This window comes from Gracilinanus agilis, chromosome 6 (genome assembly GCF_016433145.1).
Source record: "Gracilinanus agilis isolate LMUSP501 chromosome 6, AgileGrace, whole genome shotgun sequence".
NCBI lineage: Eukaryota > Metazoa > Chordata > Mammalia > Didelphimorphia > Didelphidae > Gracilinanus > Gracilinanus agilis.
In genome coordinates this window covers 242,437,786-242,453,414 of record NC_058135.1, presented here as the reverse complement: position 1 = coordinate 242,453,414, position 15,629 = coordinate 242,437,786, and the positions used below count along the sequence as shown (strand labels likewise).

The window sequence follows — 15,629 nt, the reverse complement described above, 5'->3', positions numbered from 1 at the left end:
TAGCTAGGAAGTGTCTGAGGTCAGATTTGAACCTAGGACCTCTTGTCTTTAGGCCTGGCTCTCAATCCACTGAGCTACTCGGCAATCCCCTGTTTATTTTTATACAAAAACTTCTTTTCTTACTCAAGTTTTTGTCAGTAGGTAATGCCTCCACAAAAATAGCCTGTATTTGGCTGACAGGAATCAATAAGAAAGATAGGTATTAAACTCAATTATATAGGTATAGGGAACTTCTGGAGGAGGAAACTCCCAGTACTATTTGACAGTTGCCCAGCTTAGCATTTTAGCACTGAGAAGTTAAATGACGTGGCCAGGTTCACATAACCAGTTTTTTTTCAAAGGTGAGACTTGAGCCCAGACCTTCTTGGCTTTGCATCTAGGTTTCCACTTTTCTAATCTTCCCCAGTGATAGTGTCACTAATAAATAATCAGGCGGACTGGGAGTCATTTATTAAGCACAATGTACTCTCCTAGGTGTTTGGGATGATAAAGAGGTAAAAGAAAACTGCCTGTGCCCTTAATTTGATTTTATAATTCAACAAGGGAAAAGCAGATACAACTGCATGCCATCATCAAGAAGTATGAAAATGTTGTCAAGATTAGAGGTTTTTTTAATTTTGAAGGAAAATCTGAACCTCAGAAGGAAGGGGTGGGTGGGGAGGTGAAGGCTTCTTGGAGGGAGGGTTTGGCTTTTTAGAGACAAGTATGTCTTTTTATTCTTATTGCTGATGTATTCATCATGACCCATCCAAAATTTTGAAATTCTTATGGGTTTGATTTCAGGTGCCCTCATGCATGAATTATCAAATGATGGTGCTCGTAGACAATTTGAGTTTTATTTAGAGGAAATGATCCTCCCTCTTATGGTGGCCAGTGCCCAGAGTGGTGAAAGAGAGTGTCATATAGTAGTACTCACAGATGATGATGTGGTTGATTGGGATGAAGAATACCCACCACAGATGGGAGAAGAATATTCACAGAGTAAGTATTAAAAGATGTCTTTTGTCTGGTGGACCAGGGCTGTTAATTTGTCATCTTATCATTAGTATATTGGTTTTAACTTCAATTTAGCAAAATAATACATTTTTATTTTGGAATTTTATCACACATTACAGCTATCTTCTTTATCAGTGAGCAATTCTTGGAAACAGCTTGTAAAGATAGTTATGGTTTGCTTCTAAAATCCTTTTTGGTCACTGTAGATTATAGTTGGCCTTTGACCTAGAAGTCTAAATGAACTGGACTTGTGTAAGTGAGTTTTGGTCTGAGGGAGCTTCATTTGACAACCTATGCATGTGTAGATGGTATTGTGACCCACAAATACCTTTAAAAGATCATAGTATTTATACTTTTTAAATCTTTTTATGCCCTTCAAAGACAATATATTCATTTAAAAAAAAGAATTAACCATTTAGCTATTATTTCTAATTATATATTTTTAATCTCTCCCACCTCCCCATGAAACTTTTGATATTTTTGATAAACTACATATGAGGTATACTCATTGCCAAATTGCCAAAAACTAGAAATGACTTAAGGTTTTCTCTCAAATCAGAATAAAATGAAATTCCAATGAAATTTTCATTTTTATAAACATCTTCATTTGGTTCTTTTTGGAAGAGCCTGTCAGGCACTCAAATCACTAGCTTTATAAAAGTCAAAAATTTTCCAGAACCTGAATAAAATTAGAATGCAAGTTTCAGGAAGCATAAAGATACTAAAACTCTTGGGTTTTTGGAAAGGGTTGTTTTTGTTTTGTTTTCTCATTTTAAGTCCTTTGTGATATTGTTTGATATAATCTATTGGGATTCTCAAAAATATTTTCTTTGTTTAAAACTACAAATTGCCATGTTGTTTCTAAAGGAATTTTTGTTGCATGATGTGCTCAGATGAGTGTTGTGTTCTTTCTTGTGAACAATAGTAGTACTAGATAGCTGATATTGCTGTATGTACCTTGGTCCTGGGATCTCTGCTAACCTTGTTTTTATGATGCCATGCTACATGCGTTGGACAAAATACTGCATTACCAAAAAGACTAAAGTGATACAAAAATATTTTTTAAAAAAACCTGGCATTTTAGTAAAATATACTTTTAAAAAATTTGGGGGGGTTATTTTTCAAAATCAGAACTTTCACTTGTAGAGGATGGGGAAAAAGTTTGAAATTACTTCATCTACTGACTATGAAGTTGGTTCCCCCCCTTCATTTTTACATCTTTCAAAGATTTTAGAAAGTTAAACTGTGAATACTGAAAAGTATTTCTCCATAGTTCAACCAGATACTTTTAATTCTTACTTTTTCTCTGAGAAGATATTTTAAACAAAAAGGATTTATTTATAGGAGATGAAGATAGTTCTGCCAGCCGTTTACTTCTAATTAGGAAGTATTATGAAATGATAGTGGTTGTGGTATCATCCATTCTGGGAAGATATGACATATCTCAAGTTTTCAGCATTTTTAAGAACATAAAAATAGATAAAAACTTATTCCAGAGGAAGCGAGTATTGAATTATTTTCCTTTTAATTGGATCCTATAAACCAGCGTGTTTGGTTTGTGAGCGTGTCTTTCTTTTTTTGCAAAAACCTTTGCAGTTCACCTTTTAAGGGAGATAACTCCACCTGAAAGAGAGAAGGCGAGGAGGGCCCATCTGTCTAACTCCCTGAAGTCCCCAGCACATTTGGAAGACTCATCATGTTGTCAGTGGAGTGTCTGTCCTTTGCAAAAGCCTGTTTGACCTAAACAGACTAACCTGGGCAGAACTTGCTCGATTCTGCCTTTTAACATCAGTAATGAGTGGGATGGCCACCTAGGTGGAGAACAGTTTGGGGGTCTGTACACTTCTTGGGAATTATAATAGTAGTGGCTCAATCCATGAAATCTAGAAAAGTGTTTTATCTCTACCCTTTGGGGATGATCACCTAAATGGCTTTGTAACATGTCCTTCACTCTGCCTGTTTGACAGGGCTTTAGTCTTTGTCTGTTGGCCATTATCTTTAAAGAAACACGCACACTTTTTTTTTTTTTGGTCAGGTCTGTAAAAATGTCTTTAGAACTGAATTATTTTTTCTATGGATTGGGTTTCAGTATTAAGCTGCAGTAACCTGATGGATTATCAAAGCTTCTCTGGTTTCAACCCTGATAGAGATTTGCTTGTATATTAACTCTACTGAACTTATTTTCTGTCATGTTGGCTAGTCATCCTTTGGCATCACTGCATCCCTTGTGGGGTTTTAGGGTGATCAGGCCCTGCTGATTGTGGAGCAAGATGAATTTAAGGTAAAAAAGATATGTAGATTTATTTCTGGTACTAATTTTTAAAATCTCTTGCTCTTTGTCCCCAGTTATTTATAGCACAAAGTTGTATAGATTTTTCAAATACATCGAAAATAGAGATGTGGCCAAATCTGTTTTGAAGGAGCGAGGTCTTAAGAAGATTCGATTGGGTATAGAAGGTAAGATATGTTTATTTTTTCTCAGTGGGTCCTCTCTAACATTTAAATATTTTTTGGTAAGGGAAAAGGAAAAGTTTTTTGGTCCTAAATATGTTTAGTTAAGACAGGTTGAAAAAAAGGAGACCCCTTTGAAAACCTGGGTGAAAACTTAATAAAAGTCTGTTATATTACTGTTATTAAGACTTATTTTCCAAAAAAAACCAGATGGCTACGTAGTAGGATTTTGTAATGCTTTTTAAATTTGACAAATCACATTCCTCCCAACAAACTTTTAAGGTAGTACAAGCATGAATCCTCTTTTATAATTGAGAAAGCTAAGGTTCAGAGAACCTCTAGTCATATTGCATGTATTGGAGCTAGGATTTGTAAATAGTCTTCTGACTTCAGATTTCTTGTTCTTTCTACCTGATGAAAGGCTAATAACCATAATGTGACAGTATTTCTTTTTTGTACCAATTAGTATTATAAATATTATCATTTCCCTCATTATAGAGAAGGTAAAAAATGATAAAGTGATATAGCAGAACTGGGGGAAGTTTTAGTAATGTTAACAGTTCACAAAATATTCATTTTGAGCACCTACTTTATGGAAAGCAGTATGGTAGACAATGACCAAAATGAAAGTCTAGGCTCTCCTGGAGTGTATTGTCTATTGGAGGGAAACATCATGTGCGTGGATGAGTACACACTAAGTATATAGGAACTGAACCTGTGATTACATAAGTATAGGGAATTCTTAGCTGGGGAAATGCCTTCTACCAATGCAGATCAGCACTTTCTCTGCAACTCTAGTCTTAAAAATTTTGCCTTGAGCTATGATGAGAGTGGAAGTGATCTGCCTAGGGTCTTGGGCAGCATGTGTCAGGGGTGTGAGAGCCATTTTTTTTTCTTTAGAGCTTTCTTCAAAATAAAAAAACTGCCCCACAGACACAGCACTTGACCTCAGATGGTTTAAATTTCCTTATGGAATTGATCCTTTATTCTCTACCACTTGTGGTGCATCTTTGTATCCTAGTGGAGACACATTTGTGTTATATTGCCCGATTAGCAGCTGTAAAAGGGTTTTTAAAGGCAAGGCACTTTGCATTTTTCTAAAAATAGTTTTTCTGTAATTGTTATTGTCATATTATTTTCATAAATATTTCTTTTTGGGGCTGAGGGTAAGGAAGGGATCCTGTGTATGTCCTGGATATTGTGTATGAGGCAGTGCCATTCTGTACTTTGGTGTCCCATAATCCCTATTAGAGTTAGGAGGTAGTTTATTTTCAGGAATTTTTTTTTTTTTTTTTTAGTAGAAAATGAATTCGGTGGATACTGAGAGCTCTTGTTGGATTGGCTCTTTAGGGAAAATCTTACTTCATCACTCACTTTTCTGTTCATGCTTCTGGAGGTGGGGGGAGACTACTTGCATTTTCCAGTTGCTGTTCTGCAGTGGCACGATTTGCCCTCTGGTTTGTTTTTCTAGTTGTCCTTAAAGTATAAACCCCAAGTGGATTGGTAGAGGAGTTTGGAGATTTCTCCAGGAAGAAATCTTCCTCAAAATATTTGGATTTTGTTTAACCTGCCTTTGTAACAAAGATTATACCTTGATACAACCCTCAGAAAATTGCCTCAGTAAACAGCTCCAGTCCTCTCTCCTACCTTCCCAACATCCTTTTTTCCTGAAGGTGATTCTTTTCTGAGTATCAAAGTGATGACTTTATTGACTGTGACAGACATTTGGAACATGGAAGAAGTAAGACTGAGGCAACAGGTTTGCTTCCTGCTACTCTAAAGTCAGTTCTTACTTTTCAAGTTCCAAGAAACCTAGGCAGTGTTGAGAAAAAGGTATTTTGGGAACTGGTTTTCTTTTCCTTTTAAATAAGTGAGGAATTATGGCCAATTTATTCTTTCTCCTCTTTCTACCATAAGAGACCAGTTTTTATTTTTTATTTTTAAGTCACCCATACCTGACAGAACAAACCCAACTTTTTAGGCTCATAACATTAGAGCTGGAAGGGACCTTAGAAGCTATCCAATCCAAAAGCCTTATTTTAAGGTAAGGAGACCAGAGGCTACACTGGTATTTAAATGTCAACAGAAAGGATCAAGATGAGAGCTAAGCTAGGGTTTATGGGGCTGAGAGGTTTGCTGTGCCATCTAGTGGACAAATACCACAGTACAGACAGGACCTTTGTCCCAGGGAACTTTCTCACAGAGATTTAAATAAACTCGTGTGGTTTTCTTGCTATATGTGCACATGTAGATGGTTCCATTTAAAGAAAGCCCAGTTTTGTGCTGAGGGTACATTTTTGTATGGTCTGAGCGGTGGCTTGGAGCAGGTGATCATTTTAGAGCTGTGTGCCCGTTAATCAGTTTTTTGAAACACTTTGCCTTTACCTGTCTTTGGGTAGAGTTGGAGAGACTCTTATGGAAGTAACACTATTATGGACCCCGAGTCTGGTGAAAAAGGAAGCTTTTCATTTGTTGACTATCATCTACGATTCAAGTACATTCCTTGCCAAGCCAAGCCTGGGCATTTTTGCTTCACCCCCATAGTAGCCCCTGATGAAAAATGAGTCATTTCCCATTGGCCTGAATATAAACCATTTGCTGTAGATAAGCTCTGACTCTCATTGCCTAGCATACTCCACTATGGTATGAGGGAACGGGGCCCAAATCTGATGTCACGTATCTGGTTCATACCCTGCTTCTGGCACTGCATGTGACCCATGAGCCTCTTTTTCTTCATTTCTGGTAAAAAAAGGTTTGGGCTAGATGCTTTCTCATTCCAGATCTCTAATCTTACGAACATATCTTTCTCTGCCTAAAATACCCATTCCACCTTTCTAAATCCTTCCCCATCTCTTAAAAGCTTTTTTTTCAAGTGTTACCTCTTCTGAACTCTGGTTCTATTTATTACTGTCTTTCCCACTTCTTTGGCATTTATCACATAAATAGCCCCAGGACACCTCTTGCCTTGGTTTACCGCATAAATAGCCCAGTGAACCTAGGGACCAGGGAGAAGCTTTTACATTAAAAAGTCAAGATTTTGATTGAAGAGGTGGCCATTTGTTTAAAATGTAAATTTCCATGTTTTTCTTTTTTTCTCCATTAAGTAAAACCCTAGAGAAAACTATATACTAGCTAGTTTACAAAAGAAATGCTTCCTACTTTCTGTTAATAGCAACTAGTTTAAGGTTTGCTATGCGTTTCCTCATGTCAACCTTAGCTATTACAAGTATTGGCATCCTCATTTTACAGATGGTTAAACTCTGAGGCTTTCCCACAATTGTATAGTGATAGTGTGAGGCTACATTCAAACCTTTATCCCCTGACCTCATGTATGTCTAGCTGCCTTTCTGCGTCATACCTCTACTATTCTGACCTGTGTTAAAAGTATAGATAACAAAACATAAAGGCAAGAAAAGATTTTAGAAGTGAAGAAAACTTGAGATTCAAAGATGTTCTATATGTCATCAATTTTTGTAAAATCTTTCCTTCAGGGTATCCCACTTACAAAGAGAAAGTCAAGAAAAGGCCTGGTGGCCGCCCAGAAGTAATCTACAACTATGTCCAAAGACCATTTATTCGTATGTCCTGGGAGAAGGAGGAAGGAAAAAGTCGGCACGTGGACTTTCAGTGTGTGAAAAGTAAGTCCATCACAAACCTCGCAGCGGCTGCCGCAGACATTCCCCAGGACCAGCTGGTGGTCATGCACCCGACGCCGCAGGTGGATGAGCTGGATATTCTACCAATTCCTCCTCCTCCTGGCAGCAATGAGATGGATCCTGAGGGACAGAGTCCAATGCTGTGATGGAGGCAGCCCGTTCAACAAATGCTCGCATGCTCCTCTCACCAGTGATGCTGCCCTCATTCTTCAGCACTGCGATGCCACTGTTCTTCATTGTGAAATGCACACACCAGTGTTTAGGAGGTTGCAGTGTGGACTTTTTTTAAAAGACCAAAGGTATCACTCTGACATCCTGAGGTTCCACTTCTATAAATGTATTTGTTTACCAGTAGGTTTGTGAAATTGGTTCTTTGTATGCTGGACGGTTCTCTCACGTTTAGAAATAGTGGGATTGGCAGGAGGGGTGCTCGTGTCCCTTCACCATAGACGGTGGCCACAGCCCGGACAGACTGCAGTAGCACGACGTTGATAGTAGCACTTTATAAATGGTGGTTCCGTGGAATTCTTAAAGCCATTTTTTATAGTTGTGATGCACAATGCAAATTTAACAAGTGCTTCTATCAAAGCCTCTTCAGCAAAAGGTGGAGTTACAGTTGATGTCTGTTAGTAGGTTTTGCTGCCCACTGTGGAGTGAGCACAAAATAAGTATTTGCCATTGGGCTCATTGAATGATTAGGATGATATTCAGTAGCTGTTTAGTCTGTTTCCCAGTGCAGGTTTTCACTCATTTTGTGTGAGTCACATGCAGGGATGTGAACAGCGGAGGTGATTTTATCATCCAGTCTGCCTTACCTTAATCTGTTCACAGATATTTATTTACTGACAAGGTGTTTTCATAAATGTCATGGGATAGGAATGAAGTGTTCACTTCTTGTTTACTAAATGATTGTAAACTTGAGTTTTTCATTGAAATAAACTTACGTTGTTTTCATGTTTTTGACCAGATTTTTAAGTCTTAGAATCAGCAGATGTTTGCTTGGTCATTGCTGTTAAGGTAGTGTAAGGGTTCATCAGCTACATATGACATCATGGTATTTCCTGCCTTTGACATGCAAACGGTACCTTGCATGTAATAACACGCCTCCTACTTTGGAGCGTTACCTTACGTAGGGGCGCTCGTGGGGAAAAAGAAATGCTAAGAACCAAATCCTGAACTTACATTTCCAAGGTAGATGCTAAAATGCCTGACGCATTATTTTTGCTTTCAGAATTTATGTCTCTTTGAACACTGTAGTTCTATTTTAGTGAAAATATAACCCGTGAATAACTTAAGCCCAAAGGAGAGCACAGACTAAGCAGCGTACAACGGAGGTAAAGAGGGATAGTGAGCGCGAGAATCGTCCTTCGTGAGTACGCGGCACCTACAGCTGAGTAACTATCTCCAGCCCTGTCCCATGGGAGTCTTCTTTTCAAATGACTTGTTTTACAAAAGCAGTATTTTATAGAACAAAGGAGACATTTATTTTAAAAATATTTAACTGTCTAATACATTACACTTTAACCCATATTTATAGTAAAGGATTCTTACAAGAAAGAATAAACGGCTTTATGATACAATTAGTATAAGAAATGTCCACATGGGGGACCTCTTTGTAGTGTAAAAACACCATACATCTGAAATGACTGTTTGCATATAAAAGCTACCAAGGATGCTTCTGTGCACAATGATTTAAAAATTCAACACGAACAGAATCCAAAATATACAATTAATGCAAGCTATTCACAGCTAGCTCAATAATCAATGATGCAGAAACACTGTAGCGGTTTTAGTTCCACTTTGTCTTAAGTTACACATAGTAGGATTGACTTGTATCAATGGCTTTGAGATGGCTTTTATGAAGTTTGTACATAAAAGCTATTATCTCTTTATCCAAGAAGCTTCACAGACAGTCAAACTCCACCCATAATGCACTTTGATACTGCAGACGTTGCGGAAACGACTTGTACAGTAACATTTAAAGTGGCCAAGGTAAGTCACTGAAGTCCACGGGGCCGCCAAGCCCGGCATCTGCTTCCAAGAGGCTCATGATGACTGCCATGGCTGCTTCGTCATTGCTGGGGCTGCTGGAACCTTGGTCGTTATCGATCATGTCTATACCAACGTGGGGGTTCTCACCTGAGTAGAAAAGAAATTTATTTATGGTCAAAATTACCTCCTCTGGTTTTAATTCACTTTTGTTGAATTTTCCTACATTAAATTTTTGCTATGCCGAACCCACTGTTGTAGGCAAATTCTTTCTATTTAGTGCAGAAGTGGGGAGACCTTTTTTCTCTCAAGATTTTAGGATAAAGATAAAATTCTTAAATTCAAGAGAACAGGCAAATTCCAGAAACATTGAAAATAAAATTCAGTTTTGTATTAATCCAGGAGAAGGGGGAAGGAACTATTAGAGAGGAGAAAGAAAAAACGGGAATCAGAGGCTATGATTCATAAAAGGAAAGGCAGCCTAGAGGGGAAAAGAAAGAAGCTCTGTAGGTTCTTTTTGAAACAGATGTTAAATGACTGAACATTGTTTATAATAAGTGTGCGTGCACCCTCCACCCCTCCCCACCCCAAGTCTCAGTCCAGATTCAAAGCTAGTTCATACTGGTGTAATTTCTGCTAAAATTAGGGGGGACGTAAACACCTTCAGGGAGACAAAAGCTAATTATGTAAAAATTTATACCACTTAAACTATTGCTGTATTTGCCAGGTTTATTGAAGAGAGATTTATATCAACACTACTTACCAAGAATAGAGGAACTGTCAGAATATGGATAGCCAGGGTTGTCTTGGATCTGCCCTGGTAGGAGGCCAGCAGAAGGAATGTCTGGAGTTCCTCCATTTAAAATCTATGAAACGGGGAAAAAATAGGCATTCTCATTATTTAACCCTAAAACTCACAAGGAGAGAATGATCACTGAGAAAAAGCCAGGAGGCCATCTGAAATAGCCTTAACTTGGGATCCAGACTGCTCATGGTAAGTTTGAAATGAATTGTTACCAAAGTTAGTAGGGAGAAAAATGTCACTCCAAAACTGGTTCTCTATCATTTGGTTTGGGACGTGCTAAAGAATTCTCCAGGGGGTATTCACAATACCTTAGAACATGATGCTCAATCCCCAGACTGACCACTAAATGTCCGCAGGCCACTCTGATGGCCTTTGAATGTGGGTAAAGCCTTTTCTAGGTTGATTATCAACTTTGTCTTGCAGAGTGACAGGGAGTAATGACACAACCACTCCTACATCTTCAGGCCACTTAAACAGGTAGAGGAGAACCTGAAGGGTGCTTCTTTCACACTGGAGTTCAGACCTAGAATCATCCAATGAGTTCACCTTTATCAAAAGCAGGCACTGTGCTAGGGACAGGGGCGCAGTGAGGAACGAGAGGCCCCTTCTGGGGGGCGGATGCTTTAAACATGCTCCCTGAGGAGGAGTACCTGTTCTATGCCTGGGCGGGGAGGTCTCTTTGGCTTTGGTCCTTTTTCAAAATAATTAAAGACTTACAAATGGCAAATCATTGTTGACCATAAAGTCCCCTTGTGCCCCCCACCCCTCCTGTACCTTTGCTGAATTGTCCCTGTACCTATTCCACTTGCACCCCTCTCATAAAGCAACCCCTTTCTGTGTTGCTCCCATTACGCTGCATTAATCTTGAACATAGCATTCTGCTCTGATGATTTTGTGTCCGTTTTCTCCTCTTGGATGGACGTCCCCCAGGAAGGCACCTTTGTCCCCACAGAGCTTCACAGTGGATCTGAGCTTAGAACTGGGTATTCCTCCAGTGGAACAGAAAGAATCCACGCAGGGAATTCTCCTCTGTTGTTCTTGTCCACATCCATCTGCCAAAGTTGGACACTTAAGCAGCTGTCAAATTGAATTCTGTGTCTCCCTTGGTGTGTCCTAAACTGAACAGTCCTCCTTATGAAGACTTCTCTGCCATGGGATCCACTTTGTCTCCAATATATGAAACGGGCTGGGGGAGGTAATCTTTGATCCTTCCTCCCAGACCTCATCAAATGGAGAGATGGAGAGGACTTTCTGAATCTTCTTATCCCTCCTCTCTTCCCACAATTGCCACTGAGGAACTGTCTACACTGGATTCCTAATATGCCTTCCTGCCTCGGCTCTCTCCTCTCTTCCGTCTGCCTGTCATGCCTCCCATCTGCTCAGAAATATGTAAGGCTCCCTTAATGCCTACCAAGGTGGCCATCCCTTGCCTTTTCCTGGGGCTTATCTCTGCCCTCCAAACAGGGGCCATCCTGTAGATCAGGGGTCGGCAACGTACGGCTCTTTCTGCAGGAGCAATAAAGTCCATTTTTTTCAGGCGCTGTTACAGGAGTGCGCACTGTGAGCACTGTATGGTTCTCACGAAATTACATTTTAAAAAATGTGGCGTTTATGGCTCTCACGGCTAAAAAGGTTGCCAACCCCTGCTTTAGAGTAATGTATGTTTGTTCTGGTTGTAACTGGATCTGAAATAGAACTGGCTAATGTTTTCTGAACCAACCATGAAAGTGGCAGCAGAGGCGAGTGACCTTAGAACAGGGCATGAGGGCAACTACTACTATGAAAAAATCTTGTCTTCCTGGAGCATGTATCTAAGAGAAAACAGTGAAGATGGATGCATACTCCCCATTTTCTGGTGATTCATATGCATAAAAGTGAGGCTTTCTGGATTTCTGAGGTGGCAATGCTGCCAAAGATTACACAGGCTTGCATAAAAACTGAAGGCCACGTGCAGCCCTGACAATACCTTTCTCACTGCTGTCTGCTCAAGGAAGGGCTTCAGATGAGAAAAAGTGATTCAGGAAATGAGGTTGAAAAAATGAAGTGCAAGATTGGAATTTGGATTTCTAACCCATTAAAATACGGTGTTAACAGACTCCTAAACATGGAGCACACCTATCAATGGCTGCTGGGAATGCATTTGTCACAACATCTTGCAAATCTAATCAAAAGAGCTTGAAAATGGAAAAGATAGAAATGGATGAAAACTGCTAAGCCATGAGAAATGTAATAGAGATAAAAGCACTGGAGGCACACAACAGCTGCTTTTCTTTCCTTTTTTTTTTTAAGGGAATTTTTATTTTTAATAGATTTTAATTCACCTGATGAAATGTTTCATGAAAACATAAGGCTTAATTGTTGTGGGCTATTTTAAAAAAATCTATTTTCAGTTCATTCCCTGGAGGTTACATTCACCATTTATTCTTTTAAGTATAAAATCTGTAGCTGTGTATGATGGTCTCTTGGTTCTACTCATCTCACTCTTCATTATTCCATGTTTACAAAAAACCAAGCCTGCACTAGTTTTCATGGTGCAGTAGCATTCCATCACAATCATAATATATTTCACCATTCCCTAATTGATGGGCATCTCCTCAATTTCTAGTTCTTTGCTATATGAGAGCTGCTATAAATATTTGGGGACATTCTTTTCCTTTTTCCCTGACCTCCTTGGGAAACAGACCCAGCAGTACGCAAATTTGGGTATCAGTTCACAGCTCCACCAACAGTATCTTTGTGTCCCCATTCTCCCACATCTCTTACAATATTTGTTATTTTAGCCAATGTCTGGCAGGTATTAGATATCTCAAAATTGTTTTGGCCTGCACTTCTCTAGTAGTGATGTAGAGAATTTTTTCATGTCCTTATATATGGCTTTGATTTCTTTGTCTGAAAATTATCTGTCCATCTCTTTTGTCCTTTGGGCACAGTTTTGCAGGAGGCAAAATTCAGGAAAGACACCAGTTGTAAAACCATGGCTTCCAGTGTTTGTAAACAGATTCGCCAAATATAAGCAATAAGCAAGCTGTACACTGAAAATTAGACCTCACAGTATCCCTGAGACTGAGTAGGGCAGGACTGCCATATAGGTTCGGAAAGGTATGCATTCAAGACCAACAATAACGTGGCAGAGATGGGAGATGGAGAAGCTGTGTTTTACGGTTGAGGAAGCTGCACTGTAAGAACCAGAGCATGGCGGAGAATACCTGGTGAAGATCAGTGGAGGGACGAACACAAAGGATTTTGTCTTTGTATACGACAGATCCCCTGCACAGAAAGAAGACGTGTATGAGGAGTTTGAAGAAAGATCACAAGCCTGATGAAGAGGCAGAAGAGTGCCGGGGACTTGGCCATCTAGCCATCTCCTGGAACAGTCTTTTTGCCAAAAGCAGAGCTGCTAATGACATCTTGATTGACTTCATGTCATCCTTTAAAAGAAAAGGGAACTGGCCACTGGAATGGAAATAAAGGCAGCCTTAGGAGGAAGTGACCACTGCATTTTACAAGTTTGTGATAGGAAAGTCAGACATAATGGGATGTGCACATTTGAAATGGCACAGAGAAAGAGTAGGAAGGATTCTGTGGATTAAAACTGTTAAAAGAAATTCAGCCCAGAAGGGATAAAAGTCTTAAGAATGAAATTTATCTAAAAACATGAAGGGAAATAATAAATGAGGAAAACTGGGATTTGTCTGAGGAGACTGATGTGCAGTGTATTCACTAACCAGATTTTGTTTTTGTTTGTGACAGCTTAGGCAATGTGGGTTAAGTGACGAGGTGCTCCAGGGTTACAGGGTTAGGAAATGTCTGAGGCCAAATTTGAACCCAGGAGCCAGGATCTCTGGACTTCACTTTCAATCCACTGAGCTGCCTAGTTGTCCCCACAGCTTATGTTTTTTAAATGATGTGTATAGAAGGGCTTCCATCAACAGGGTGGTATTTTTTTTTTACCCCAAATGGTAAAGGCTGTAGTTAGAGAGATGTTAAAGTTCGGAATGTAGTGAGGCTTGTAGAGAATACTAAGCACCATCCAAAAGGTGGAGTCGTGTTTGGTTTTGCAAAGCTCTATGGGGAGGCAGGGGAAGATTGCAGAAGGAATCCCACTGAAGAGAAGAGAAAGCACATATGTACCATACTTATTTTGGCTCTGTTTTCCCGGGAAAGAACAGGTTTTTGGCTGAAAAGGACAGAACACAAATATGCTAATAATCTCCGATGCATTCAGGCTACCTTGGACAAGATGAACTAACTACAACCTTGGCTATTGCTCCGCTCAGATAAAATATATGAAGGATTCCATTCAGGAAAATGTCCAGAGGAAGGTGGCCAGAACGATCAGGGACCCCCATCTATGCCATGTGAGTCTATGAGGGCAGAGGAAGGAGGGCTGTCAGGTTGGAAAGACCAGCTTGTCCTGCTTGGCCCCAGCACCTGGCGTTGGGAAGGGCAGGTCTAAGTTACTGAGAGGCCGAATGGCCTGCCTTGAGAGGTGGCCGGATCTCCCTTGGCACAGAGGGCCGACGACCACTTGTCAGGTGGGTATAGACGGGCTTTCCCAGCTATTCGGGGACGTGGCAGCCTCTGAAGTTGTGCTCGCTCTGGGCTCTCTTACCTAACTCAATGCAAGCTGCGTCTGTGGTGGATTCATCTGGGATGAGGCCTCGGCCTGTGCCGGTAGAAATGGGGCGCCCGGCTTGGGCTGTGGATTGCCGACTCCCCCGATGCCCTGCGAGCGCTAGTTTTACTGAGTCCACCTTGACTCGGCCTGTTTTTGAACCCTTTTCTTGGACAAATATGCAAACGGATGACGACGAATGGCTGTATGCTCAGAAAACAATGTACAAAGCCGGGGAAGATGGCCGTACAGACAGCAGGGGGGACCATCTTCACGTCGGCTTCTAAGCCAGCAGCCCTGGACATGGTGAAGGAACGGGGTGTGTCTAGTCTGGTGCAGAGAACTTGGGGGGAGGCGGGGAGGGCGCCAGAGGCTGCTAAGCTGTCTTTAAGCAGTTGACAATGGCTAGAAATAGAATAATGTCCCCCATCCCAAGTCAGGAGAAACGAGCATTCTAAATAGAAAGCCAGCTCCCCATAGCACCACAGGTGTAGACCTGCATACACCACTATGAACATGCATCGTGCCTGCATCCACGTATGTGGCTGTGACTCCCCCTCAGAAAGCCGCTCGTGGGGCCTCCGTCACAGCCCAATGCTTCTGCTCTTCCTCAGGGCTGGGGGGGCCCAGTGGGCAGAGCCCTGGCGGGTCTTACCTTCTTGCCTCCTGGGGAAGCGGCGTCTGGGGGAGGCGTGCTCGTGATGTTCAGTGGGCTGGAGCCGCAGCTGGATGGGGACGACCCCCGAATCCTGTCGCAGAAAGGGAACACGAGCGGGAAGTCATCGTGTGGAATGAGCAAAAGATGAGATGACTGAGGAGACACAGGGGGGACTCTAAGCATACGGTCTATTAAGCCATGCATGAACGGCCTAACAAACTGGGCCCAGGCCCCTTCCTCAGGTTAGGGCCAGACTTTTGTACGTTAAAAAACACTTCAAATAAGACCAATGAAGGAAAAGGAAATGATAGGACATTAGGTCATCTGGAAGAGAGACGAGGGACTTTCCAAGCTGGGGGGGAGGAGGAGAGTGAACAGTGACAGGAATCCTTGAATCAGGAAAAGGGGTGGCCCACTCGGTACAGTCAAAGGAATATGGAAACTGATCCGTTAAATGGG

At 40.9% G+C, this 15,629-nt stretch overlaps 2 protein-coding genes across 3 annotated transcripts in view; one reads left to right on the top strand and one right to left on the bottom strand.

The window, feature by feature from the left end:
* Window positions 1-8,057, top strand: part of BTBD10 (BTB domain containing 10) — a 63,022-nt gene extending 54,965 nt beyond the window's left edge. For both annotated transcript variants that reach the window (XM_044680750.1, XM_044680749.1), the window contains exons 6-8: window positions 784-981; window positions 3,343-3,453; window positions 6,939-8,057. In XM_044680750.1, coding sequence (XP_044536685.1) covers window positions 784-981; window positions 3,343-3,453; window positions 6,939-7,249 — 620 coding nt within the window. In that variant the 3' untranslated portion in view covers window positions 7,250-8,057. The remainder of the gene's footprint in view (window positions 1-783; window positions 982-3,342; window positions 3,454-6,938) is intronic.
* A 532-nt stretch (window positions 8,058-8,589) lies between these two features.
* ARNTL (aryl hydrocarbon receptor nuclear translocator like) overlaps window positions 8,590-15,629 on the bottom strand; it is a 46,660-nt gene continuing 39,620 nt past the window's right edge. The window contains exons 17-19 of the mRNA XM_044681553.1: window positions 15,168-15,261; window positions 9,856-9,958; window positions 8,590-9,242 (exon numbers count right to left, since the gene is read on the bottom strand). Coding sequence (XP_044537488.1) covers window positions 9,082-9,242; window positions 9,856-9,958; window positions 15,168-15,261 — 358 coding nt within the window. The 3' untranslated portion in view covers window positions 8,590-9,081. The remainder of the gene's footprint in view (window positions 9,243-9,855; window positions 9,959-15,167; window positions 15,262-15,629) is intronic.